This window comes from Mustelus asterias, chromosome 8, assembly GCF_964213995.1.
Source record: "Mustelus asterias chromosome 8, sMusAst1.hap1.1, whole genome shotgun sequence".
NCBI lineage: Eukaryota > Metazoa > Chordata > Chondrichthyes > Carcharhiniformes > Triakidae > Mustelus > Mustelus asterias.
Genome location: NC_135808.1, coordinates 6,256,990 through 6,283,429, shown reverse-complemented (window position 1 = coordinate 6,283,429; position 26,440 = coordinate 6,256,990). Strand labels below are relative to the sequence as shown.

At 43.2% G+C, this 26,440-nt stretch overlaps 2 protein-coding genes across 6 annotated transcripts in view; one reads left to right on the top strand and one right to left on the bottom strand.

Moving 5' to 3' along the window:
- Window positions 1-818: 818 nt before the first annotated feature.
- LOC144496809 (uncharacterized) overlaps window positions 819-26,440 on the bottom strand; it is a 77,470-nt gene continuing 51,848 nt past the window's right edge. The window contains exon 3 of the mRNA XM_078217369.1: window positions 819-4,412. Within this exon, the coding sequence (XP_078073495.1) occupies window positions 3,662-4,412 (751 nt within the window). The 3' untranslated portion in view covers window positions 819-3,661. The remainder of the gene's footprint in view (window positions 4,413-26,440) is intronic.
- zcchc17 (zinc finger, CCHC domain containing 17) lies at window positions 10,682-25,902 on the top strand. Of its 5 annotated transcripts, none has more exons than XM_078217361.1 (8): window positions 10,682-10,753; window positions 15,063-15,214; window positions 15,317-15,374; window positions 16,000-16,100; window positions 19,604-19,695; window positions 20,030-20,130; window positions 22,956-23,083; window positions 24,950-25,902. In XM_078217361.1, exons 2-8 carry the CDS (start codon window positions 15,173-15,175, stop codon window positions 25,139-25,141), a joined length of 714 nt encoding a protein of 237 aa, XP_078073487.1. In that variant the 5' UTR covers window positions 10,682-10,753; window positions 15,063-15,172; the 3' UTR covers window positions 25,142-25,902. The 5 variants fall into 5 exon arrangements, with proteins under 5 accessions (XP_078073487.1, XP_078073491.1, XP_078073489.1 ...); XM_078217365.1 differs by having other exon boundaries at window positions 24,957-25,097; XM_078217363.1 differs by having other exon boundaries at window positions 10,714-10,753; window positions 15,076-15,214.

Genomic DNA, 26,440 nt, shown 5'->3' with positions numbered 1-26,440 from the left:
TCCCTGTTCCCTTTCTTGAATATAGGGACCACATCTGCAATCCTCCAATCCTCCGGAACCTCTCCCGTCTCCATCGACGATGCAAAGATCATCGCCAAAGGCTCCGCAATCTCCTCCCTCGCCTCCCACAGTAACCTGGGGTACATCCCATCCGGTCCCGGCGACTTACCAACCTTGATGCCATTCAATAGTTCCAACACATCCTCTTTCTTTATGTCCACATGCTCGATCCTTTCTGTCCTCCGCAATCCAGCAGTACAACCACCCAGATCCCTTTCCACCGTGAATACCGAGGTAAAGTATTCATTAAGCACCTCCGCCATTTCTAACGGTTCCGCACAAACTTTTCCCCCTTCACCTTTTAAGGGTCCTATGCCTTCACATCTCATCCTTTTACTCTTGACATATTTGTAGAAAGCCTTGGGATTCTCCTTAATCTTACCCGCCAAGGTCTTCTCATGACCCCTTCTCGCTCTCCTAATTTCCTTCTTAAGCTCCTTCCTACATCGCGTATACTCCTCTAAATCCTTAACACCTCCTAGCTCTCTGAACCTTCTGTACGCCTCTCTTTTCTTATTCACCAGGTTCATCACAACCTTCGTGCACCACGGTTCCCGTACCCTACCAACACCCCCCTGTCTCATCGGAACGTTGTCATGCAGAGCTCCAGACAAACATTCCTTGAAAATCCTCCACTTTCCTTCGGTACTTTTCCCCAAGAATGCCTCCTTCCAATTTACCCGTCTAATTTCCTCCCTGATGACACTGTATTTCCCTTTACTCCAGAGAAACACTTTCCTAGCCTGCCTGACCCTATCTCTTTCCAATGTTGTTGGTGCATTGAAATAATTTCTCCACCTAATATACACTAAATAGATGCTGACTATTGTTGACGCTGTCACGCGCAATGACGTAACACTAGAACTGCACAGGCACCGTGTTGGCAATATATTTCCCCAAAGAAATATAGGCCCACCTCTCTCACTCTTGAGTGACAGACACCCGAGTCAATCAGCAGCACCAAGGGCCCAAAATCCTGCCTCCCTCATTCTGAGTGACACTTTGTTGGAGAAATTCTTGGTAGGTTAGAGAAATTTGAAATAGTCAGGAATTTGAGACACTAATCAAACCTCTAGCACAGAATAAAATGACGTTAAATCGAACTCACTTACTTGCAGGGGAAATGCTTGCATAGAGATTTGAACACAGTAAGAGGTTTAAATAAATATTTCTGATTTAAACATGCATTTTGGATTTTAAAATGTATTCTTAGCTGTATGTTTAAAGCAATCTGTAAACTTTAGCCAAAAGCAGGTTACCATAGGGCCTGGTGGGATGAAAAGCACATTAGAAGTCACATTTTTAATGACAATGACACCACAGAATGTGCAAGTTCTTATCAGTGCAAGTTGCTAGCAGTTAGAGTTTTAAAGTTACCTCATGAATAGGGTTGTTCATACAATCCAGGTAAAGCAGGTCTTCTCAGACATGGGAAAGTACATCTGTCGGGTTCAGCAAAAGTTGATGGGAACATTAACTTTGACTTTTGTAAGCTAAGCGTCAGGTGTTGCTAAGCAATAGAGGAAGAAGCATCAGCAACAGGGAGAGGAAGCATCCGGATTCCACGAACCAATGAAATCCCATTATGTCAGAGGGTAAAATGCAATTGGCTAAAGTATATGACAGGAATTATCAATGACTGATTTGTATGGAAGATGATTGGTTCACAACTAATGAAAGTCAGGAGAATTTGACATGAAAAAAATGTATAGCTGTCTTGATAAATGCATTGTAACCTCAGAGTGGTATCTGGAAAGCTCAAAGCCTTCTCTCTTAGAGAGGCATTGGACTGTGCAGTGTCATCTCTCCCGAGCGATCGTTCGGTCAACAAAGATACGTCTTTAGACCGGGACACTGGCTTTCATGAGTCTTTGTATTGACTGAAGTTTTGACAATACCTAGCCTCCAGAGAACCCCGCAGCACAATTGCTTTTCCTAATCCACTTACAAAGGATCCACAGCCAGAAAATTCCCACACACCAGGTCTTCAAAAACAGCAATATTTCTCTATGTAGCACCTCTAAGGTACTGAAATGTCCCAAAGTGTTGCACAGCAGCATTATAAAATAATGCATGAGGCAAAAGATTGGTCAAAGAGATTGGTTTTAAGGAGTGTCCTAAAGGAGGAGGGAGACAGAGGGGTCAAGGGAGGGAAACCCAAAGCTTGGAGTGACAGTTGAAAGCACGGCTACCAATAATGCAGCAATTATAATTCAGAATACACAAGAGCTCAGAATTAGAGGGACACACATGTTTGAATGGTTGCTGGGCTGGAGCCCAAGTGCATAGTGAGGAGCAAGGTCATGGAGGGATTTGAAAATAAGGATGAGAATTTTAAAATCAAGAAGTTGCTTGACTGGGAGCCTATGTAGGTCAGTGAGCACAGGGTGATACCTCAGAGTTAAGACATGGGAAGCAGATTGGATATTAACTTTCTAGAGGGTACGATGTAGAAGGCCAGCGAAAAATGTTGGAACTGGAGGTAACCAAGGCACGGATGAAGCAGCAGATAACCTGAAACATGGGCAACATCTGACAAGAGCTACAGATAGGTGGTCTCAGTGATGACACAGATATCACAGATATGAGGTTGGAAGCTCATCTTGGGTCAAATATGACGCCAGTGTTGCAAATGGACTATTGCCAGAGGAAGATGTAATTGGTAGCTAGGGAACAGCATTTGGAGCAAGAACCAAAGTCAATAGTTTCAGTATTCCCAAAATCATTCAATACTGTCTGTCTGATAAGCAGTCTAATAATTCAGCAATACTGGAGGAGTTAAGAGAAGTGGAGTGGGGGGGCTTAGGCAACTAAAGGTACTGCCCCCAATGATGGCACAATTATAATTGAAAATGCACAAGAAGCCAGAATTAGAGGAGACAATAATCTGAGAGGGTTGTAGTGCTGGAGAAAATTACAGAAAGAGAGAACAGTGGGACCATGGATGATGGGGAAAACAAGGATGAGAATTTTAAAGTCAAGTCGATGTTTGATTGTGCGTCAGTTTAGGTCAGTGGGCACAGGAGTGATAGACGTAACAGGACTTGCTGTGAATTAAGACAGAGGAAGCTCGGTTTTGGTTGACACCAAGTTTACGGAGGGTAGAATGTGGAAGACCAGCTAGGAATGCGTTTAAATAGTTGAGTCCAGCCTAAAATAACAGGCATGAGTGGGGGCTTCAGCAAGAGATGAGACAGGGGAGAAGACAAGCAGAAATACTTGGGTGCAAATAGGGGGTCTTGGTGATGGCATGGATAGAATATCAGAAACTCAAGAGTTATCAATGTGACACTAGAGGCTATGAAAAGGCCGGTTTAACCCCAGACTGTTACAGTGAGAAGGATGGAGTTTGGAACAGGTGCTGAAAACAATGCTTGAGCTTTGCCAAATCTTAATATGAGGAGATTTCTGCTCATCCAGTGCTGGACGTTAGATAAGCAGTCTGACAACTTAGCCACACTAGAAGAGTCAAGAGAGATGGCGATCCAGAATATTAAACAACAATCAAGTTATAGGTTTCATAAATATCAGCAGAAACAAACCTACTCTGTCAGAATGAACATGGTTCAGTCAAGATGTCATTAACATTGCACCCCTACAGTCACTTGTGAAGTCTCTGGTGGCTCAGCAAGTTGGATGACTGGGTGAATCGCTTCCCACATACAGAGCAGGTGAATGGCCTCTCCCCAGTGTGAATTCGCTGGTGTGTCAGGAGGATAGAAGAACTCATGAAACCCTTCCCACACTCAGAGCAGGTGAACGGCCTCTCCCCGCTGTGAACTCGTTGGTGTGTCAGGAGTTTAGATGAACTCATGAAACCCTTCCCACACACGGAGCAGGTGAACGGCCTCTCCTCTGTGTGTGCTCGCTGATGCATCACAAGAGTAGATGACTGAGTGAATCCCCGCCGACACACAGAGCAGGTGAATGGCCTCTCCCCAGTGTGAACTCGCTGGTGCTTCAGCAGGTTGGATGGATGATTGAACCCTTTCTTACACACAGAGCAGGTGAATGGCCTCTCCTCAGTGTGAACTCGCTGGTGTATCAGGAGGGTCGATGACTGAGTGAATCCTTTCCCACAAACAGAACAGGTGAATGGCCTCTCTCCAGTGTGAATTCGCTGGTGTTTCAGCAGGTTGGACGGATGATTGAATCCTTTTCCACACACAGGGCAGGTAAACGGCCTATCCCCACTGTGAACCCGCTGGTGTGTCTGGAGATTGGATGACTGAGTAAATTCCTTTCCGCACATGGTGCAGATGAAAGGTTTCACCTCAGTGTGAGCTCGCTGGTGAATCAGGAGGTTGGATGACTGAGTGAATCCTTTTCCACACACTGAACAGGTGAATGGCCTCTCCCCAGTGTGAATGCGATTATGGTTTTCCAGCAGGGATGGGTAATTGAATCCTTTTCCACAGTCCCCACATTTCCACGGTTTCTCCATGGTGTCCTTATATCCCTCCAGTTTAGTTGAAGCAGAATGCACGTACAGTTTCTCCCCAGTGTGAATGGTGTAGTGTTTTTCTCTTTCCACTATCAATACATCAGAACACTCACTCAGTTTGCGTGTCTTGGTCCTTTTCCAGTCAAACTGATGTGTGAAATACTTTCAGGCAGCCAGAACAGCCAAACATTTCTCTTTTCACATTCAAAGGCAATGATATTCAGGTCCTAATGAAGCAAGTGATTCTGTCAGACTTCATTTTTAGTTGGAGTTTCCATATGCAAACCTTCACCTGCAAAAGGAGTTGAACAAGGTTTTCACTGTAAGTTTGGGTGGGATAAAAATTCATGACAAGAAAATTCTGGTTTCTATGGGACTTAATTTGTGTCTTGCTCCCCCCAAGGCTGTAAATCTATGTCCCATTAACACTTGTGCTAAAATCCAAACAAATTACACCATTTATTTCCTCCAATCCCAGATACCCACACACATTGGTTGGGATCAATTCTCCAGCCCGTGTGCAAAGCCAGCCAGCATAATCAAGGACCCCAGGCATACTCTCGTCTACCTTCTTCCATTGGGAAAAAGGTACAAAGTACAGAGGACACGTCCCAACTGACTCAAGACCAGCTTCTTCCCCGCTGCCATAGGGCTTTTGATTGGACCTACCATATATTAAACTGATCTTTCCCTGCACTATCTGTGACTGTAACACTATATTCTGCAGCCTCTCCTTTCCTTCTCTCCAAGTACTCTATGAATCATATGTATTGTCTGCAGAGCGTGCAAGAAACAATACTTTTCACTGCATCCCAATACATGTGACAATAATAAATCAAATTTCAATGAAATGACTTTTCCTCCTGGTCACTAGAACACTGAAGCCCCGCCCACCCACTTGCGTCACAAAGGCGCTCACGCGCGCGGATTCGTTCCGCTCCCTGAACAAGCCCCGCCTTTCTCTGCCAAGATGGCTGCTTGGGCAACACAGGCCAATGCCCGTCGGAGGAAGCCCCTCTTTCCTGATCCGAGCAGACTCCCACCCGCAACATGGCAGCCACTGAGCCCGCACTCCCGAGTCTGTCACCCTGGGGTAAACATGGGCCCATGTGATCTCAGCTCTAACTCCGTTTCCGGAGCTTCCCAGCCCACCCACGGCTCTAATTCCACCTCTCCGCCCGACAATCGCCCGCCGCCTACCTAGCACCTCAGTTCCACCTCAGTCCATCGCCATCAGCCTCACTGCGCATGTCAATGCATCCGCGCCGGCGCACTAGAGTCTCGTGGTCATTGATAGGGACCCTTCCACCGCACAGGGGACTTGGGTAACCTATCGGTCATTCGGCTCTGGAATGCAGAATTTCAAAGATGTTCAGGTTAAATTGTCCCTTAGTGTACCAAGATGTGTAGGTTAGGGGGAATTAGCGAGGTGAATATGTGGGGTGGGCCTAAGTCTGACTCGATGGGCTGAATGGCCTTCTTTTGCACTGTAGGGATTTTATGATTCTGGATCAGGAAGCTATCCGTGTAATGAATAGAGACATTAAGGCGTTTTAAAATTACTGACTTTCCACCTCCGACCCCCACTCACATAATCATAGTAAGAAGTCTCACAACACCAGGTTAAAGTCCAACAAGGCAACTCCACATCAGGTTTATTTGGGATCACAAGCTTTTTCAGCACTGCTCCTTCATCAGGTGACTCATCTGATGAATGAGCAGCACTCTGAAAGTTCGTCATTCCAAATAAACTTGTTGGACTTTAACCCGGTGTTGTGAGACTTCTTACTGTGTCTACCCCAGTCCAATGCTGGTATCTACATGCAATCATAAGACGACAAGAAAAAGGAGCAGGAGTAAGTCATTCAGCCTTTCAAGACTGAATAGAGACCAGAACCAGATCAGCATTACTGTATTAAATGCACAGCAGGCTCAAATAGCCTATTCCTACTCCTAAATCATATGTTCCGATTCTAATCATTATTTTAACTGAGTGCTTAAGGAATCAGTGACAGACGTGAGGACCATAGTTAAGTGCTGAAGATTACGTCACTAGTTCAGGTGTTAGAATTAGAGATGATTTGGATGTGCAGTGATCAAATCACTGGATTTTAAAGAGCTCAAGTTAAAGGACATGGGTTCAAATCTCATGAAGACAGCTGGTGGAATTTGAAGTAAAATTTGAGGAGACCTGTAGCTAGAGGCCCAAGCAAATGATTGAGTTTATGTGTTCAGATTTCACCACAGGATAAAGCTGGTCTCAGTAATGGTCACCATGAAACAATAATCAATTGTGGTGTTAAAAAGGAGCACATCTGGTTCACTAGGGAAGGAAATGTACCACCCTTTCCTAGAAATCACACCTTATTGCCGGCTTGTTGGTCAAGGGCTATGATAAAGGCAAAATACTGCAGATGCTGGAATCTGAAACAAAAACAGAAAATGCTGGAAAATCTCAGCAGGTCTGACAGCATCCTTGGGGAGAGAATAGGGCTAATATTTTGAGTCTGGATGATGTCATTTTCTGTTTATGCAAGGGGTATGATTCTCACCTTTGTGTTTTAATTTGGGTGTGCGTGAGAGGTCCCGGGTTCAAATCCTAAATGAGTCATTTGCTGTTGTTTCCTATTCACCAAGTCTTGATGTTCGTTTGGAGAGCTCATGCAGCCAGAATGGGCCAAATGGCTTCTTTCTGCGCCAGAGCAATTGTTTGTTTCCACTTGGTGTGTTACGGATTCAGGTTAAGATTGTCTTAGTGCTTCAGGTTTGGACCTTGTGATTAAGGTCTAGGTTACTACCTGAATAGGGTTGGGGAAACTCAGCATTTTAAAGTTCTTTTACTTCAAAGTTTCTTTATTAGTATCATAAGTAGACTTACATTAACACTGCAATGAAGTTACTGTGAAAATTCCGTAGTCGCCACTCTCTGGCAGCTGTTCAGCTATACTGAGTGAGAATTTAGCATGGCCAATATACCCAATCAGCATGTCTTTTGGAGTGTGGGATGAAATCGGAGCACCTGGAGGAAACCCATGCAGACACAGGGAGAACATGCAAACTCCGCAATCCGTGACTCAAGCCAGGAATCGAACTCGAGTCCCTGGCACTGTGAAGCAGCTAACCACTGTGCCACCATGCTGCCTAATTATTAGTAGCTACAACTATATATTGGCAGCATGGTGGCACAGTGGTTAGCACTGCTGCCTCACAGCGCCAGGGACACGGGTTCAGTTCTGGCCCCGGGTCTGTGTGGGTTTCCTCTGGGTGCTCCGGTCTCCTCCCACAGTCCAAAGATGTTTGGGTAAGGTTTATTGGCCATGCTGAATGAACCCTAGTGTCAGAGGGATTAGCAGGGTAAATATGATGGGTTACGGGAATAGGGTCTGGGTGGGATTGTGGTTGGTGCAGACTCAATGCGCCAAATGGCTTCATTCTGCACTGTGGATTCTATATACAGCTTTGCACTGGCCTCAATCTAGCCTGGGCCCTAAAAGTTGCATAGGTTGATTATTTGACTATTTTCAAGGCACTCTGCAGGTATAAGGTGCTAATGCTTGTCCATAGAGATAATAAAAGTGGTGGAAACTGAAATAATCTAGAGTTCCAAAACAATAAAGTCCCAGAAATTGAACAAGTGGCAGCAGGACATGCATTGCTTTCCCCTTAACTTTGAAACATCGAGGAATTCCATACTGTGCTTGAGCCAAATCTGATTTATTGACATTTGTAAAATTTTAGGCACCACCTTAGTTAAAAATGTCTTATCAGCAAAATTAAAACTCCCAACTTTCAGAATGAACATATTCATAGATTGAATCATTGTTCACCCAGATGCTGAATCTCTGCCCACTGTCATTCCCTCACCAAGATTGCCATGCAGACACTTTGCTATTCCCTGAATCAAACTGGCAGTCATTAACCTGAGCCTGTTCCAGAGAAAAGGCTTGGGAGCTGCAAAGGCAGCAAATAGAGCTTCTTACTCAGGGCTTGTGGCCGGTGTTTCAGAGGCCTCAACAACCTGCTGTCATCTCCAATTCCTCCCCAGTACCCCATCGTCTCTCACCCCTGCAAAAGCAATTGGAATATGGGAGAAACTTTTCACACAGCATTTGGATTTGATCTGGAGTGCACTGCCTGAGACCATGGTGGAAGGGATTTACTCACTCATGCAGTCTGTGGGTGCATGAGTGAGTTGACACTGAGGAAATCATAGAAACCCTACAGTGCAGAAGGAGGCCATTCGGCCCATCGAGTCTGCACCGACCACAATCCCACCCAGGCCCTACCTATCCCCACATATTTACCCGCTAATCCCTCTAACCTACGCATCCCAGGACTCTAAGGGGCAATTTTTAACCTGGCCAATCAACCTAACCCGCACATCTTTGGACTGTGGGAGGAAACCGGAGCACCCGGAGGAAACCCACGCAGACACGAGGAGAATGTGCAAACTCCACACAGACAGTGACCCGAGCCGGGAATCGAACCCGGGACCCTGGAGCTGTGAAGCAGCAGTGCTAACCACTGTGCTACCGTGCCGCCCAAGAGGCTGCTCACCTGCTCCAGATGTGGAAAAGATTCAGTCATCCCGATCTTCAAACCCACCAACAATTTCACACTGGGAAAAGGTCATTTACATGCTGTGTGTGTGGGATCAGATTCATTCCACCTACTGAGACAGCAGTGAATTCACACCGGAGAAAGGCCATTCACCTGCTCCGTGTGTGAGAAGGGATTCACTCAGTCATCCCAGCTACTAAGACACCAACCAGCTCACAAATGATAGCAGGGGCTAGATTCTCTAAATCACTCTCTAGAATTCAAAAGGCGGGTTCACCTTGAGGTGTGTAACTAACGTGTCTCAGCCAGTCTCCTGCATTGTTCACAGTCCCTAGACATGGGACAGAAGGTTCAACTCAACTCTTGACTCCCAGACTGTATTAGTTGTAGAGTCATACAGCACAGAAAGAGGCCCTTTGGCCCACCATGTCTATGCCGACTATCAAATACTAATCTATACTAATCCCATTTACTTGTCTGAAACCAACAATGCCTTGGTGATTTAAGTTCTCATCCAGATGCTTCTTAAATGTTGCGATGTTAACTGCCCCCACCACGCTCTCAGGCAGTGCGTTCCATTTCTCAGGAGGCTAAGGAAATTCGGCATGTCCACTATGACTCTCATCAATGTTTACAGATGCACCATAAAAAACATCTTTCTGGATACATCACAGTGAACTACAGAGGGTTGTGAATGTAGCCCAGTCCATCACACCAGCCTCCCATCCATTGACTCTGTCTCCACTTCCCACTGCCTCAGAAAAACAGCCAGCATAATCAAGAACCCCACGCACCGCAGACATATCTCTTCCACCTTCTTCCGTCGGGAAAAAGATACAAAAGTCTGAGGCCACGTACCAACCAACTCAAAAACAGCTTCTTCCCTGTTGCCATCAGACTTTTGAATGGATCTACCTCATGTTACGTTGATCTTTCTCTACACCCTAGCTATTTCTGTAACACCACATTCTGCACTCTCCTTCCCTATGTTCAGTATGCTTTGTATAGCAGAAGAAACAATACTTTTTATTGTATACTAATACGTGACAATAAATCAAATCAAAAAGCTGACTGTGACACTATATTCTGCACTCTCTCCTTTCCTTCTCCCCAATGTACTTTATGAATGTAATGTTTTGTCTGTATAGCGCACAAGAAACAACAATTTTCACTGTCTACTAATACATGTAACAATAATAAATCAAATCACCATCCTTTGAGTATAACACCAAAGGCTTTTACAACTGTGTTTAGAGTGAGGAAGATCAATGGAGAATGCAGGAAATCAGATAAATCAGTGGTGTAAAACCGTGGCCTCGGGCAGCGGGTGTCGAGTTCCTCCCCCTTGGGGGAAGCTCAAACCGAGCACGAGAATCCCGGTACACCCAACCCCGGTTCGGGTTCTGCCTCAGCCACTCGGCCCTGCGGCTGCTGCACCATCTCCGGGCCATCCACTTCCCAACAACGGGACTCCTCATTGGCCAAAGCGTCTGTGCGTTGTCATATGGCCTCTCTCCACTCCCATTGGCTGTACCGTCCGTCAATCACAGCCTAGTGGGCTGTGCAGATACAACGTCTCGCTGTGATTGGACGATATCGATGTCCATCAATCGGGAGGCGGGCCTTCGCTGAGTAAGGCTCTTGTCTATTGGCTGCTGGCTGTGGAACCGGCGGGATGGTCAGGATCTGGTTAGTGGATTTTATTCACTCATTTTCCCCTCTGCGCTGTCAACTGGGGATTGCTGTTTCCCTGATTAACTGGGCCATGATTTAGTCTGCAGGAACTGGTATGTGTGAAGTGCCTGGTGAAGCTGCTGGACTCAGGTTGTGCTGTAGGCCAGGGTGACCAACACTGGGGGAAGAGTAAAGGACACTTCCCTTGGGGTGGGGGAGAAGGTGGTGCTAGTGAGACCTCAAGAGGAGGGGGATATTAACGAGTGGAGCAGTCTGCTTTTCCCCCATCTCCATTGCTCAGACCTCTGCCTTCCCCTCAGGTCCTCCCAGAACACTGACCCCAACTCAAGACCATACAATCCACCGAGTCTGCTCCGCCATTCAATACAATCATGCCGGGGCTTCAACTACATTTTCTTCCCATTATCCTGTTAGCATTTCTGCCTCACGGCGCCAGGGCCTCGAGTTCGATTCTAGCCTTGGGTGACTACCTAAGCAGAAACTGCACATTCTCTTTATGTCATCATGACTTATCTCCAGGTGCTCTGGTTTCTTCCCACACGATGTGGAGATGCCGGCGTTGGACTGGGGTAAACACAGTAAGAAGTTTAACAACACCAGGTTAAAGTCCAACAGGTTTATTTGGTAGCAAAAGCCACACAAGCTTTCGAAGCTCTAAGCCCCTTCTTCAGGTGAGTGGGAATTCTGTTCACAAACAGGATATGGTTGTGAACAGAATTCCCACTCACCTGAAGAAGGGGCTTAGAGCTTCGAAAGCTTGTGTGGCTTTTGCTACCAAATAAACCTGTTGGACTTTAACCTGGTGTTGTTAAACTTCTTACTGTTCTTCCCACACTCCAAAGGTATACAGGTCAAGTGGATTTATCATGCTAAACTGCCTCTTAATGTCCCAAGATATGTAGGTTTGGGTGATTAGTAGGGTAAATATGTGGGGTTATAAGGTAAGCCTGCGTAAGACTCGAGGGGCTGAATGGCCTCCTTCTGCACAATAGGGATTCAGTAGGAGCAGGTGTGGCTCTGACTCTGCTCTGCCATTTAATACAATCATGTTAGGACTTCAACTCCATTTTCTCAAACCCCCCCCCATATCCTGTTAGCACAACCGCCTCACAGCACCAGGGACCTCGGTTCGATTCCGACATTGGGTAACTGTCTGCCTGGAGTTTGCACATTCTCCCCCTGTCTGCGTGGGTTTCCTCTGAGTGCTCCGATTTCCTCCCGCAATCCAAAGATATGCAGGTTAGGTGGATTGGCCCTACTAAATTGCCCCTTAGTGTCCCAAGATCTGTAGGTTAAGGGGATTAGTGGGGTAAATGGGGAATAGGGCAGGGGATGGGATTGGGTAAGATGCTCTGTCGGAGAGTCGGTGCAGACTCGATGGGTTGAATAACCACTTTCTGCAGTGCAGGGATTCTATGAATATATCCCTTTATCCCATGAGAGACCCAAAAATCTATCTAACTCAGCCTTGCATCTATTCAGTGATGGGGCATCCACAACCCTCTGGCGCAGAGAATTCAGAGATTCAAAATCCTGTTACTGAATTAATTTCTCCTCACCTCAGTCCTAAATTTAAGTCCAAAGGTTAGGTGCATTGGCCATGCTAAATTCTCCCTCAGTTACCCGAACAGATGCCGGAGTGTGGCGGCTAGGGGATTTTCACAGTAACTTCATTGCCGTGTTAATGAAAGATTACTTGTGACATTAATAAATAAACTTTATGAATTTTAAATGATCGGCCCCTTACCCTGAGACTGTTCTCCTGTATTTTAGACTCCCCAACCAATGGGGACAGTCTCTGTGTGTCCCCGTCAGAATTTTGTAAGTTTTAATGAGATTTCCTTTCATTCTTCTAAACTCCAAGTAAGATGTGTCCAAATTACTTTGCCTCGCAAAGGGGAGTCAGGGAGCCTTCCTTCCCTGACTCTCCCAGCACCATCCAACCATCTGTCAAAGTCAGGAGGAGAGTGGTACCAGCCAAAGCTGCAGTACTTATGATCTTGTCTGTGCATCAGCACTGTGCTGGTTTTTATCTGTACAAGCGTAGCACAGTGCAGGCAACAATAATGATTGGCCGGTGACAAATGCAGGAAGTCTGCACGCAGTCCAGGAAATTCTGGGGTAGTTAGTGTAGGCTGTGCATCAGTAGTTCCTGTGTTCTCGATACATTGAAAATATAAATTCCCACTAGGTTGCAGTTGCACTGCAGCTTGTGTAAGGTTATGAGGTATGGAATGGGTGGGTTATCTCATGAGAAGAGTAGGAGGTGACTTGATTGAAACTTTTACGATCCTGAGGGGTATTGACAGGGTGGATGTGGAGGCAATGTTTCCTCTTGTGGGAAAATCTAGAACTAGGGTTTGCTGTTTAAAAATAAGGGGTCGCCCATTTAAAACACAGATGAGGAGAAATGTTTTCTCTGAGTTGAATTCTGTTTCTCAAAAAGTGATCTTTGAGTATTTTTAAGGCAGAGGTAGATAGTTTCTTGACAAATAAGGGGTGAAATGTTGTAGGAGGCAGGCAAGAGGCTACAATCAGAATAGCCATGATCTTATTGAATGGTGGAGAAGACTTGAGGGGCTGAGTGGCCTACTCCTGCTTCTAATTCAGATGTTAGGTGATTGTGAGAAGGGCTTTTTGAAGAAGTCTCCTTCCACCTGACTTTGGATTGGGCAGTGACAGCTGAGTTGTCCTTGCACATTTATCGCCCAGATTGCAATGTTAATGATGTTAAAACCTTCTGTTTGCTGTTATTACTACACTGAATCTAGCAACTTCTGGAATCCAGGAGTGCAGAATAACCCAGAAATCCAGTTATTGGTGTCAGTTAGCCTTCACTTCCCCTTCAGGGGCGTTGCTGAATCACCCTCGACTGCAATCAATGAGCAACAGTAGTGGTGGAATTGCAGCCTGAGATATAAGCAAACTTATCAGTGAGATGGGTTGGCTAATATGGAACTCACAACTGAGAACAAAATGCCTGTTGACTCTTGGGTATCATGGCAGTTAACATAGGCAAATGTTGATTCAGTTTGGGAGGCAGTTTTAATCATATTGCGAATACTAAATCAATTTTGCTGTAACGCTGGAGACTCCAATGGCTACATCAATGTTAACATTCTAAATTTGTTTCTTTGGACAACTTATTCCTGATTACTGATACTTGTGAAGTTCTGAATGCCGCAGCTTTCATTTCGATCAATGTGTATGATTGGATAACTCATGAAAAACATTCCTTGAATGAGTTTTAACAAAAAAAAATCAGGAGGTCTTGAGGATTGTAATCACTTTTTAAAAAAAATATAAAGAGAAACAAACAATTTGACAATGTAACAATTATTTTCCCCATGGAAGGTTCCTGACCATAGTGGGAGCACTGTCCCCCTCTCCTCATGTACAGAAAACCATATAACGTCACTTTGCTAAAGAAAGAAAGCATTTTTTTCTTGCAGCAATATATATTTTTTCAATTACCCTGATGTGTTCCAAGATAATATTTCCTCCTGGTAGAAATGGGCTGAATGTTTTTTGAAGTATAATTAGAAGCTGCAAACTGAGAATTAATTTTTTCTGAATGTTACAATTCCATTGTTCTTTTAAGGCTTTAATAATTAAAGACTCAGGAAATTTGCTTGTCCTAGTTTAGCACCTGAAATCCTCAGTGTGGATTATCATCTAACTTGTTCAATGTTTCCCGGTTATTAGACTGTTGTTATATGAGCAAATTGGGCCATCCGATTTTCTGTGTAGCTATAATTCAAATCCTTTCTTCTGTTTGGTCATTTCAACTTTGTTTTCTTTTAGAAGGTGTTTTTTGTAACTTACAAAAAGCAAAGGTTGTAAAATACTGCCCTGCCACTCCAACATCTATTTACTGTGCATTTCTGCTCCTGGATGCTGCCTCGTCTTACTTGCAATGATACAACAGAGTTAAACACTCGAACTCTGCATGCACAGTGTTGGCAACACATAGAATGTCTACAATGCAGAAGGAGGCCATTTGGCCCATTGAGTCTGCCTTCTGCCTAGCTAAATGATTCAAGATGGCGCCGGAGCATGGTGACTTCTTGTAAGCTGTCCCCAACATACCCTCCGATTCTATCTTTTAGTAATATATTTCTGGATCGTGATAATTAAGCATTACTTTTAGGAATATTGATTGCCATTGTATGAGATTTTACTATCTGCAACAGTTCACAATGGCCCATCACCACCTTCTCAGGACACTCGACTAGCAAGGAATGGAAACTTGCCAGCTTTGTGTCGCAAGTGTTTTTGAAATTTGTGTGTATTTTTCATCTAGAATTTCCTGATAGGTGAGAAGAAATAAACTTTCAGCGGGAACATGATCATCGTTTCAAGAATCTACCAAGGTTGTTTCTCGTTCCTTCAGGCACTGCAAGTTGTGTAAGGATGGAGGACTTGCCTGAAGTGTACACTGTCCTCCAGGGCGAGGTACATCTTTCAACATGTACACATTCTTTCTTTAAGTGTATGGAAACATCTTTCAATTTTTATTGGCTGCAAAAAAAAATTCTGCTCAAATTAATTTTTCAGGTTGCATCTGTAACGGAATATGGAGCATTTATCAAAATTCCTGATTGCAAACGGCAAGGTACAGTATCACAGCAGTTTTATTGACAATATGTATATCTTACTGTGTTATATTTCAATGTAGATGGCACTATAGTTAAACTCCACAAATACTTCCCACTCTTAGGATAGTTCAAAATGCATGTTATTATTATTTTTTTCTTACAAGATTTGATATTTAAATAAAAGCAAAATATTGTGGATGCTGGAATCTGAAATAAAAGTAGAAAATGCTGCATAAACTCAGCAGATCTGGCAGCATCTGTGGAGAGAGAAACACAGTTAACGTTTCGAGTCTATTGACCCTTCTACAGAACTCAGACCCTATTACAGATCCTTCTGTGGAAGGGTCAATGGATTTGAAATGTTAACTGTGCTTAGCCTCCAGAAATTTTGATATTTTCCTTTTTCTGAAATGCATGATCAATATTTCCCCAGTTGTGACTACTTGCCCTTCCAAACTCAGCAGTATAAATAAGAAATAGAAACAGATCAGAGAGATGTGACAGAAAAAAGTAAAGTTTATTTATTAGTCACAAGTAAGGCTTACATTAACACTGCAATGAAGTTACTGTGAAATGAAGAGCAATGGGTGGTCTGGGATCTGTGGTCCATGATCTAATCTGGATACTTGTTTTACTTTGCAGGTCTAGTTCACAAGTCGCACATGTCAGCAAGTCGAGTGGATAATCCATCCGAGATTGTTGATGTTGGAGAAAAGGTCTGGGTTAAAATAATTGGGAAAGAGGTATGGACGCTGTCCTAGGACTTACTCAAAGTTGCATGTTATTCTCAAATTTTTTCCTTACTGTCTTTCCTCTACTGATTAATGGGGAAGATTTGCTAAATGTGCAATATGCCACAGGATTCAGTAGTCATTTGTTATAAATGAACAAGCAATTTTATTTCTCACAGTGCAGGTATAACCCTTGCAAATACAAGCAGTTTTATCGAAACTGGAAATGCTCAGGTCAGGCAGCATCTGTGGAGGGAGAGAAAGAATCAAATGTTTTAGACTGCACACCTTTGATCAGAACTGGAAAAAGTTAGAAGTCTTAGCAGGATTTCAGAAAGCAGAAAGGAACAAATTGAAAGGATTGTGATAATGGATTAGGAATGCAGGAGAAATTCAATGACAAAATGATCAGGAGCTCTGCCTTGTTAAGTTGATGAACACCTATACAGCAAAGCAAGTAGCTGGAGCCCGTTGGTCTTCAACACCGATTCATTTACAAAATCCGCCAAAACATAAGAGCAAACTGCCCTTTCCTTCCACACATCAGCCCCCACCATAGATGGAAACTGGTTCTTATACTGTTTTGAATACAAATGAAAAATAAACTTGTTAACAAAAAAACTAATTGGCAGCCCCTTAAAGCAACATTGTTAAAAGGCAAAGCTGATTCGCATGTATGTGCACTGACCTTCCCTCAGCTGCTCTTATTCACAACCAGCGCATGCACTCGATTACCACGGCATTTACAATGTGCTTTCTCCGCCTTTTTTATTTGGATGACAGCTATTAATGATGGTTTTGCTTACTTCTCCTATTCACGTCTCCTGTAAACCCATGTTGTGATTCTTCCCCTGTCCCATTACCATATCATGTTGTCTTGTGCCATCATCCAGTTTGTCCTTTAATCTCTCCTGACTTCCAGTCTCTCTCAGCACTTTCCCTTTATTCTTCCTAGAGTCATAGAAGGTTACAGCATAGAAACAGGCCCTTCAGCCCAACTTGTCCATGCCACCGTGTTTTTTTTAATCCTTAAACTAGTCCCAATTGCCCGCATTTGGCCCATATCCCTCCATACTCATCTTACCCATGTAACTGTCTAATGCTTTTTAAAAGACAAAATTGTACGTGCCTCTACTACTACCTCTGGCAGCTAGTTCCAGACACTCACCACCTCTGTGGGAAAAAATTGCCCCTCTGGACCCTTTTGTATCTCTCCCCTTTCACCTTAAACCTATGCCCTCTAGTTTTACACTCCCCTACCTTTGGGAAAAGATATTGACTATCTAGCTGATCTATGTCCCTCATTATTTTATAGACCTCTATAAGATTACCCCTCAGCCTCCTATGCTCCAGAGAAAAAAGTCCCAGTCCACTCAGCCTTTCCTTATAATTCAAACCATCAAGTCCCGGTTGCATCCTAAGTAAGTCTTTTCTGCACTCTTTCTAGTTTAATAATATCCTTTCTATAATAGGGCAACAGTACCATACACAGTATTCCAATGTCTTGTATAACTTCAACAAGACGTCCCAACTCCTGTATTCAATGTTCTGACCAATGAAACCAAGCATGCTGAATGCCTCCTTCACCACTCTGTCCACCTGTGACTCCACTTTCAAGAAGCTATGAACCTGTACCCCTAGATCTCTTTGTTCTGCAACTCTCCCCAACGCCCTACCAGTAACTGAGTAAGTCCTGCCCTAGTTAAATCTACCAAAATGCATCACCTCCCATTTATCTAAATTAAACTCCATTTGCCATTCGTCAGCCCACTGGCCCAATACATCAAGATCCTGTTGCAATCCAAGATAACCATCTTCACTGTCTACTATACCACCAACGTTGGTGTCATCTGCAAATTAACTAACCATTCCATCTTATATTTTCATCCAAATCATTAATATAAATGACAAATAACAGTGGACCCAGCACCGATCCCTGAGGCACACTGCTGGTCACAGGCCTCCAGTTTGAAAAACAACCCTCTACAACCACCCTCTGGCTTCTGTCAAGAAGAAGTCTCACAACACCAGGTTAAAGTCCAACAGGTTTATTTGGTAGCAAATACCAAATAAACCTGTTGGACTTTAACCTGGTGTTGTGAGACTTCTTACTGGGTTCACCCCAGTCCAACGCCAGCATCTCCACATTCTGTCAAGAAGCCAATTTTGTATCCATTTAGCTACCTCACCCTGGATCCCGTGAGATTTAACCTCATGCAACAAGCTACCATGCGGTACCTTGTCAAAGGCCTTGCTAAAGTCCATGTAGACAACATCAACTGCACTGCCCTCATCTACCTTCTTGGTTACCCCTTCAAAAAACTCAATTAAATTTGTGAGACATGATTTTCCACTCACAAAGCCATGCTGACTGTTCCTAATCAGTCTTTGTGTCTCTAAATGCCTGTAGATCCTGTCTCTCAAAATACCTTCCAACAACTTACCCACCACAGATGTGAGGCTTACTGGCCTGTAGTTCCCAGACTTTTCCTTGCAGTCCTTTTTAAACAAAGGCACAACATTTACCACCCTCCAATCTTCAGGCTCCTCACCTGTAACTATCGACAATACAAATATCTCTGCTAGGGGACCCGCAATTCCCTCCCTTTCCTCCCACAATGTCCTGGGATACTCTTCATCAGGTCCCTCTACTGGAAATCTGAAATAGAAACAGAAGTCTGTAAATACTCAGCAGTTCAGGCAGTGTCTTTGGAGAGAAACAAAATTACGTTTCAGGTCAGTGATCTTTCATAGCAACTGGATAAAGTTAGAGACCTAACAGCCATAACTTCCTGACTCCCCAACGTCACATTTGGAGTACCCAAGGATGTGCTGGGGAATCCCTCTTGGAAATTCCCAGGTGAGCGTTTACCCGGCAATTATCCAGAGGGCTAACTTCCCCTGAACAATCGTACTGGGTTTGGAACCATCCAACAAAGCGATTTAAACCACTAACTTTGAATGGTTCTGTCAATTTTACCCTGAATGAGTTTGAAGAAGAAAAAATGCTTTTAACTTCAGAGTTATTATTTTGAAGACCCAGACTGAGCTCTGCACCATACAGACCCTTCCTGGTCTGTGCACGCACCCCAGGTCTGACTCCACCATCCGATGTCTGAACCCATTTCCCTTTAATACTTACCTTCTCACTTTCAGCACCTTCTTTCCCGTAGCTAGCGCCAGCATGGGGCGCGCTGTGATGTTCCCGTGTCACCTGGCCAAATTGAGGAAAATCAGGTGAGACAGGGGCTTTGCAATTTCGGTGAAGCTAAGTCTCTCCAGGGAATGATAATCTGCTGGTGATTACCACTCCAAGGAAGTTATGGGCCATTATGTTCTAAGCAGGTATATCGACAGGGAAGGGTTTGAGAGGAAGGGCTATCACCCCTAAGGCACTGCTTCTCTAAATTTTAGAGTTCCTGCATGTTTGTGTGTTGCTACAGCAGTTTCTTTTAAAATGAACATTGTGTATGTAAGATATCTGACTATGATTAAAACCAAACTTTTGTTTTAAGATAAAAGATGGCAAAGTCAAGATTTCTCTTTCAATGAAGGCTGTCAATCAAGGATCCGGGCAGGATCTCGATCCCAATAATGTTGCTCTTGAGTATGTGTTTTTGTTAATGACTTTGACTCATTTAAAATACAGAATGATAATTGTGGAAGATTTACACTTTAGCATTGTGATCTATTGCTTAGTCTCTCAAAACTCCTGACCATTTCTGAAATCCTTCTCACATGCAATGTTTCATTTTACTTTTCTGTAGACAAAACAAGTAATTTGGTGAATGGGAAAGGAGGAATAGAGTTCCATATTTACAATGCTGCACTACACACAAAAATGGAACATAGTTCTTGGAGAAGGAGGATGCTGCTCCCATAAATATAATAGAATCGATTGTTCACGGCAGATTAATTCCAACTTGTGATTTTGTTTGCAGCCAGGATGAGAGGAGGAAGCGCAAGTTCAAAGATTTCACAGGGCAGAAGATAAAGCTTGAAGCTGTCCTAAACACGGTCTGCAAGAAATGTGGATGCACGGGTATGTAATGCATGTGTAATCGTTTTCATTTTCTATTAGGAGTTTGTAAACTGAAATTAAGTTTCATCCTTGATTCCAGTTAACTGTAGCTGCCATTAAGTATAGCTGAAGTCAGTTAGAGGTCAGTAGATTGCTGGTAAATTTCATGGATGATAAATGAGTTTCTTTCTCCTTTTCAAAGATTTTTATTTATCTAAGCGTGGACATGTAAGACAGCTGTAGTATTTTTACACAGCAGTTGGCTTTGCACTGATGTTGCGACATCATAATGTAATTGCAGCTTGAATCAGAGTCTGGACACAATCTGAAACCAGATTGAAGATGACTAAGACTCACTGGAGGAGATGATCTTATTCAACTTTGCTGAGGAGTCAGTTTGTATCTTCATACATAAATTGCACTCAGAGGGTTAGTGTTGGTGCCTTTTGGTTTGCGCTTTGCACCAACTTTAAACCTCTGTTGTGTAAATGAACCCCACAATATAAAACTTGGCCTATGATGTCTGGAGTGATTATATGCAAACAAATTGTAGTGGGTTTGCTCAGGAAATTCCTCAAGAATGATGTTGGGCTAGAAACCCACTATAGGCAATCTATTTCTCCCTGAACAGGACACAGAGTCATTGGTTCAGGAGCAATACAGGCACAGACCGGTATCTGGAAAATTAGGGGAGTAAGTAAATTAATTCATCCTAAAGAATTCTGAGCAGGTGACAACACAGATCTCATTGAAGCATCAATGACTGAAGGCTGCCAATTTGAGAAAAAGTATTCAAGGTAGATAGCTTTCCAACAACCTTCCCGATCTTGTTCAAGAATTCATTTTGAAGTTATGAACTCTGTTATCACTGTCAATTAAAATATCATGTTCTGCAGTCAGCTCTGCAATAGTGTGGGAAGATATTTATCTGCAATATTAAGCTTGTACTGCAAGGTTTAATTTAGTGTGTGGCCAGCATTTGGGAGGGCTCTTAAAGTGGCAAGATCTTTTAGTGTCTGGAAGCTTCCAAGATGCACTTTTCTCTGTGGTGAATCATTTCAATCTGGTTTGGTTTATTTCATCTGTCAGGTATATTTTTAAAACTTGAAAACTGTGATGTTAAGAATGTGCAGGATTGGTCCTCTGGATTTAGCATCTTGGAACAAAATTAAACATTTATCGAGTGACATTGTGCTGATGTCCACTGCTTTAAAATGTTATGGTATGCAAAGGAGAGTATGCCCCCCTGAGTGAATGTAAAGGAAATTACACAACAAGTTGGGATGATGCTTTTGGCAATTAGGCACAAGATATGTTACAACGTTAACAGTGAATCCTCATTAAATTTCCCGCCTCATGCAACTTCAGTTGTTGGAGGGGACAGGATGCGATGAAAATGAACTGATGGTGATTACAGCCATTGCACGAGTGTAGAGTCTCTATTTTATGCATTGCAGAGGATAGACATTGGTCAAATATAGCCCAGTGCTTAGAATTATCATCATGAAGCTTGTAATTCATGGTTTAGAGCAGGATTTATCTCAATTGTGATTGCATCAGAGGCAGACATAATGACAATTAAAATCCTTTTGCAGATAGTTTTCTGTGGAGTGAACACTTAAGCCCAGGTTTTGTTTTTATTATTCATTCATGGGGTGTGGTGGACGCTAGCTGGGCCAGCATCTATATTGCCTATTCTTAATTGCCCTTGACCTGAGTGGTTTGCTAAGCTATTTTGTTTTATTCATTTGAGAGGGTATATTGCTGTTAATCTGGAGTCACATGTAGGCCAGACCGGGTAAGGATGGCAGATTTCTTTATGAAATTCGACAACAGTTTCATGGTCATTGTCAGACTTTTAATTCCAGTTTTTTTTGTTGAATTCAATTTGTGGAATTCAAACCTGAGTCCCTGGAGCATTACCCTGGGTCTCTGGATTACTAGTCCAGTGAAATACCACAATGCCATCACCTCCCATAGAGTGAACGCTTAAGCCCAGATATTGCAATCTTGAAAGGAGCTTGAGCAGTTCTTGGACAGAGGGATTATTTCAATGACTGTCCAACCAAAATAGATTTGTGTAGGTTTCCAGGATTTTCTGTGCATCTTCCAACAACATTGACCATGATGTAGCACCTTTAATATAGTCCATTTGAACACAGATCATCATTATTAGAGGTGTGAGTTTATGGCAACCCTTTTGATGAGGTATTACATGGATATAGAGGGGAAAACAATACAATCACTTGTGCAAATTTTTCAGAGTCGAATTCTTCTCTTTTGTGGTACTCAAAACCATCCTTCAGTTCCTTGGTTTGAACGACTATCCATCCACTCTCTTTGTTGCTATGTCTGTATGGACATTAGACCAGTGACTATTGAACTAAACTCCAGATTAGAGCAAAGCTTTCATGAGGGAAGAGGGAGGATAAAGTTAGTCGGAAGAAATAAGATGGAAAAATTCCTCTTATGATGGCTGCATTCGGCATGTGGTGAGATTCTAAGTTGGGTAGTCCACGGGAGTGCCAGTTCTTTGCTATGATCACCACATGCAATGGAAGACTCAATGGCTAAGAAGGAAAAACAGGCCACGATATAATAGTGATTAACCAATCCCTTGTCCACCTCCCCCTACCTCCAACACACATGCACACACAGGAAATACATGGTTATTGCAAGGACTGGACCCAGTGCACTCAGTGTTCAGTTGTCACATTTACTTTGTTCTAACTGTGTTCAGCAGACAGTTGCACATTACGTGATTCTGTTGTAATAACTGCTTTTGCATTTAATGCGAGTGCATCACAGCTTTCATATTTGGAGGTTAACTTTCTTTTCTTTCCCAGGACATTTTGCGAAGGACTGCTTCATGCAGCCTGGGGGTGTTAAATACAGCCTAGTTCCTGATGATGAGGTGGAACCAGCAGACTGCTCCAGTCAATCTGAGTTCCAGCCTCCAAAGAAGAAAAAGAAGGTAATTATTATTTAGCGGATGCAGACTCGACCTAAAATTAACAGCCATCTGAGAGCATTGTAGGGGGGAGCTATACGATAAATGGCAGAACCATAAAGGGTGTAGATACGCAGAGGGACCTGGGTGTGCAAGTCCACAGATCCTTGAAGGTGATGGCACAGGTGGAGAAGGTAGAGAAGAAGGCATATGGCATGCTTGCCTTTATAGGACGGGGCATAGAGTATAAAAGTTGGGGTCTGATGTTGCAGTTGTATAGAACGTTGGTTCGGCCGCATTTGGAATACTGCGTCCAGTTCTGGTCGCCACACTACCAGAAGGACGTGGAGGCTTTAGAGAGAGTGCAGAGGAGGTTTACCAGGATGTTGCCTGGTATGGAAGGGCTTAGTTATGAGGAGAGATTGGGTAAACTGGGGTTGTTCTCACTAGAAAGACGGAGGATGAGGGGTGGCCTAATAGAGGTGTATAAAATTATGAAAGGCATAGATAGGGTGAACGGTGGGAAGCTTTTCCCCAGGTCAGTGGAGACGTTCACTTCTTTGTTTTTTTTGTTGTCCTCACAAGCTTGCAATCTGCCAGGTTAATAGTTAATGGATCCTCTTCAATGACAAGGGATCAAGTCTGGTTTGTATTTGTCCACCAGAACATTAGTCATCATTGCATAGTAGGTGAAGACTTAATTTGTTTTGCCCCTGTCCAGTTCAAAAGTAGTGAGAAGCTCTGAGCACCGACATGGTTGGTTAATGATCCAGAGGGTCAGAAATAATAGTTGGAATTCTCTGGCCGTTCACACCCAGCTGCTGCTGCCAGAGAGAATGGAGAATTTGGCTTAATCATGAACCCATCTAGTTCTGGGGAAAGAAATGCTCGTTGTATATCCGAGCCAATGAGTAACATTGTATCTTCTGATTTAGGCAAACTTACATTTGTGACTAAACTTAACTTTTTTAAGTTTATCGTTGGTCTTTCTTGACTTAATAAGGTTTTCTCCAGAAAACAGGAATACCTATTACATAACTTTCAAACTCTGAATTATTGTTAACACACAGCAGTTGACAAATGTTTCAGTAACTAACATAAAATGAGAGTGTCACAGCTGAATATCGACCTGATTTGATGCTTCTGATGCCCGAGTCTGAACTCTTGCATTCTTGTTTCACGTAAAGAAAACATACAACAGTGGATCTGATGTGGTGGATAATTGATGAGAAATGTAACCTGTTAAATATTCAAGGACTAAAACATCAATCTTGCAATAGGTGACATTTGGATTGTTGGAAAGAGTGTTGGAAATTGATGAAAAAAAAGTTATAACTCCATTTTAGAGTTATGTAATTCTGAACCTGTCACACGGGTAGCACGATGGTATTGGTGTTTAGCACTGCTGTCTCACAGCTCCAGGGACCCAGGTTCAATTCCGGCCTTGGGTCACTGTCTGTGCGGAGTTTGCACCTTTTCCCCAATGTCTGCATGGGTTTCCTCCGAGTGCTCCGGTTTCCTCCCACAGTCCAAAGATGTGTGGGTTAGGTTGATTGTCATGCTAATTTAGTATCTGGGGTAAATATGTCAGGTTACGGGAATAGGGCCTGGGTGGGATTGTTGTCAGTGCAGCCTCGATGGGCCAAATGGCCTCCTTCTGTACTGTTGAGATTCTATGAAATAATAAGAATTGGGAACAGGCGTAGGCAATTCAGCCCCTCGATCCTGCTCTGCATTTAATCCGATAATTGCTGATCTCATCTCAGCCTGAATTCCACTTACCTGCCCGTTTTTCTGTAGCCCTTCACACCTTTACTAATTAAAAATCCGTCCGCCTCTTAGCAACTGTTTTACCAATGTCGGCACAAATAAAAGTTTGATCTCCTGCAGGAAAAAGAAAAGAAACTGAAGAAGAATAAAGACAAGCTCTCTTCCTCTGAGTCCTGTTCTTCTGAGATGTCGGACTCGAACAGTAAGCAGGAACGTACCAAAACACACAAGCATTCGGAAAAGACCGAACGATCACACAAGAAGAAAAAACATAAAAAACACAAGCATAAGAAATCCAGAAAGAGAGATTAAGGAAGAGAATCCGGTGTAAAAACTGAACATCCTGCTTTTTATGTTCAAGTTGTTGGTATGTGAAACCTAACACTCAATAAAAGTTGAAAGGAGGTATTTTTTTCAGAATAATTTCTGTTATACATTGTATAACAATGGCATGGCGGCTCAGTGGTTCGCACTGCTGCCTCACAGCACCAGGGATCCAGGTTCGTTTCCCAACTTGGGTCACTGTCTGTGTGGAGTTTGCACATTCTCTCTGTATCTGCGTGGGTTTCCTCCGGGTGCCTCTTGTTTCCTCCCACACTCCAAAGATGTGCGGGTCAGGTTGATTGGCCACGTTAAATTGACCCTAGTGTCACGGGGTTAGTAGGGTAAATAAATAGGGTTATGGGGATAGAGCCTGGGTAGGAATGTGGTCGGTGCAAACTCAATGGGCCAAATGGCCTTCCTCTGCGCTGTAGGGATTCTATGATTTACCCCGAAGATGAAACAAATTTGAAATACACAAATGTATTCTGTTGTAGCAAAATGTGATTACAAAATGAAGCAGTTCATATATTTTCCTTTCAAGTATTTCCAATTTCAGTGCAGCTGATGATGTTCTGGGAGTTAGGAATGGCTGCTCTAACCTGAATATTTCAGCCATACAATCACACTGTAAGATAATAACCATAGAAATACTTCATCGAGTTTGTATGAAATTCCTTTGTCTGCTATTTTAATGCAGTTTGAAACTGTGTATTTCAAGTGAATTACCATCATTAAAATATTGAACAAAGTATCAGAATTTTGTTCCAATATATTGAGCATTCATATACTAGCATCACATTCCAAGGTATTGCATTACCATTCACTGCACTCCATTAACAATTTTCAATGCTTTTTCACATCACCTTATCCAAAGGTACATTTTCTTCAGTGTCACTGAGCAGATTTTAAATGGGATAGGAACATAGGAATTAGGAGCAGACGTAGGCAAATTCAGCCCTTTGAGCCTGCTCTGCCATTCAATCAGAGCAGATCTCTCCCTGGTCTCAAATCCACCTCCCCACCTGCTCCTCATATCCCCTTACCCTTTTTCTGATTAGAAATATACCTATCACTTTCTTGAAACCATTCAACGATTCCGACTCCACTGCTATGGGGGCAAGTTCCACAAATTCGCCACTCGCTGCAAGAAGTAGTTTCTCCTCATCTCCTTGTTAAGTTTACCAGGGTAGCTTCAGCTTTGAATTTTGGTGTAGATAGCAGTTTCAGTGATTTGATTATTTTTCAAAAATGTAATTTGTATTCAGATACTAGGCAGTTCAGTGGGTT

Coding starts and splice junctions, on each gene's coding strand:
- zcchc17 (XM_078217361.1), top strand. CDS start 15,173: ATGGAGGACTTGCCTGAAGTGTACACTGTCCTCCAGGGCGAG. Junction 15,215..15,316: donor ACACTGTCCTCCAGGGCGAG/GTACATCTTTCA, acceptor TTAATTTTTCAG/GTTGCATCTGTAACGGAATA. Junction 23,084..24,949: donor CTCCAAAGAAGAAAAAGAAG/GTAATTATTATT, acceptor GATCTCCTGCAG/GAAAAAGAAAAGAAACTGAA.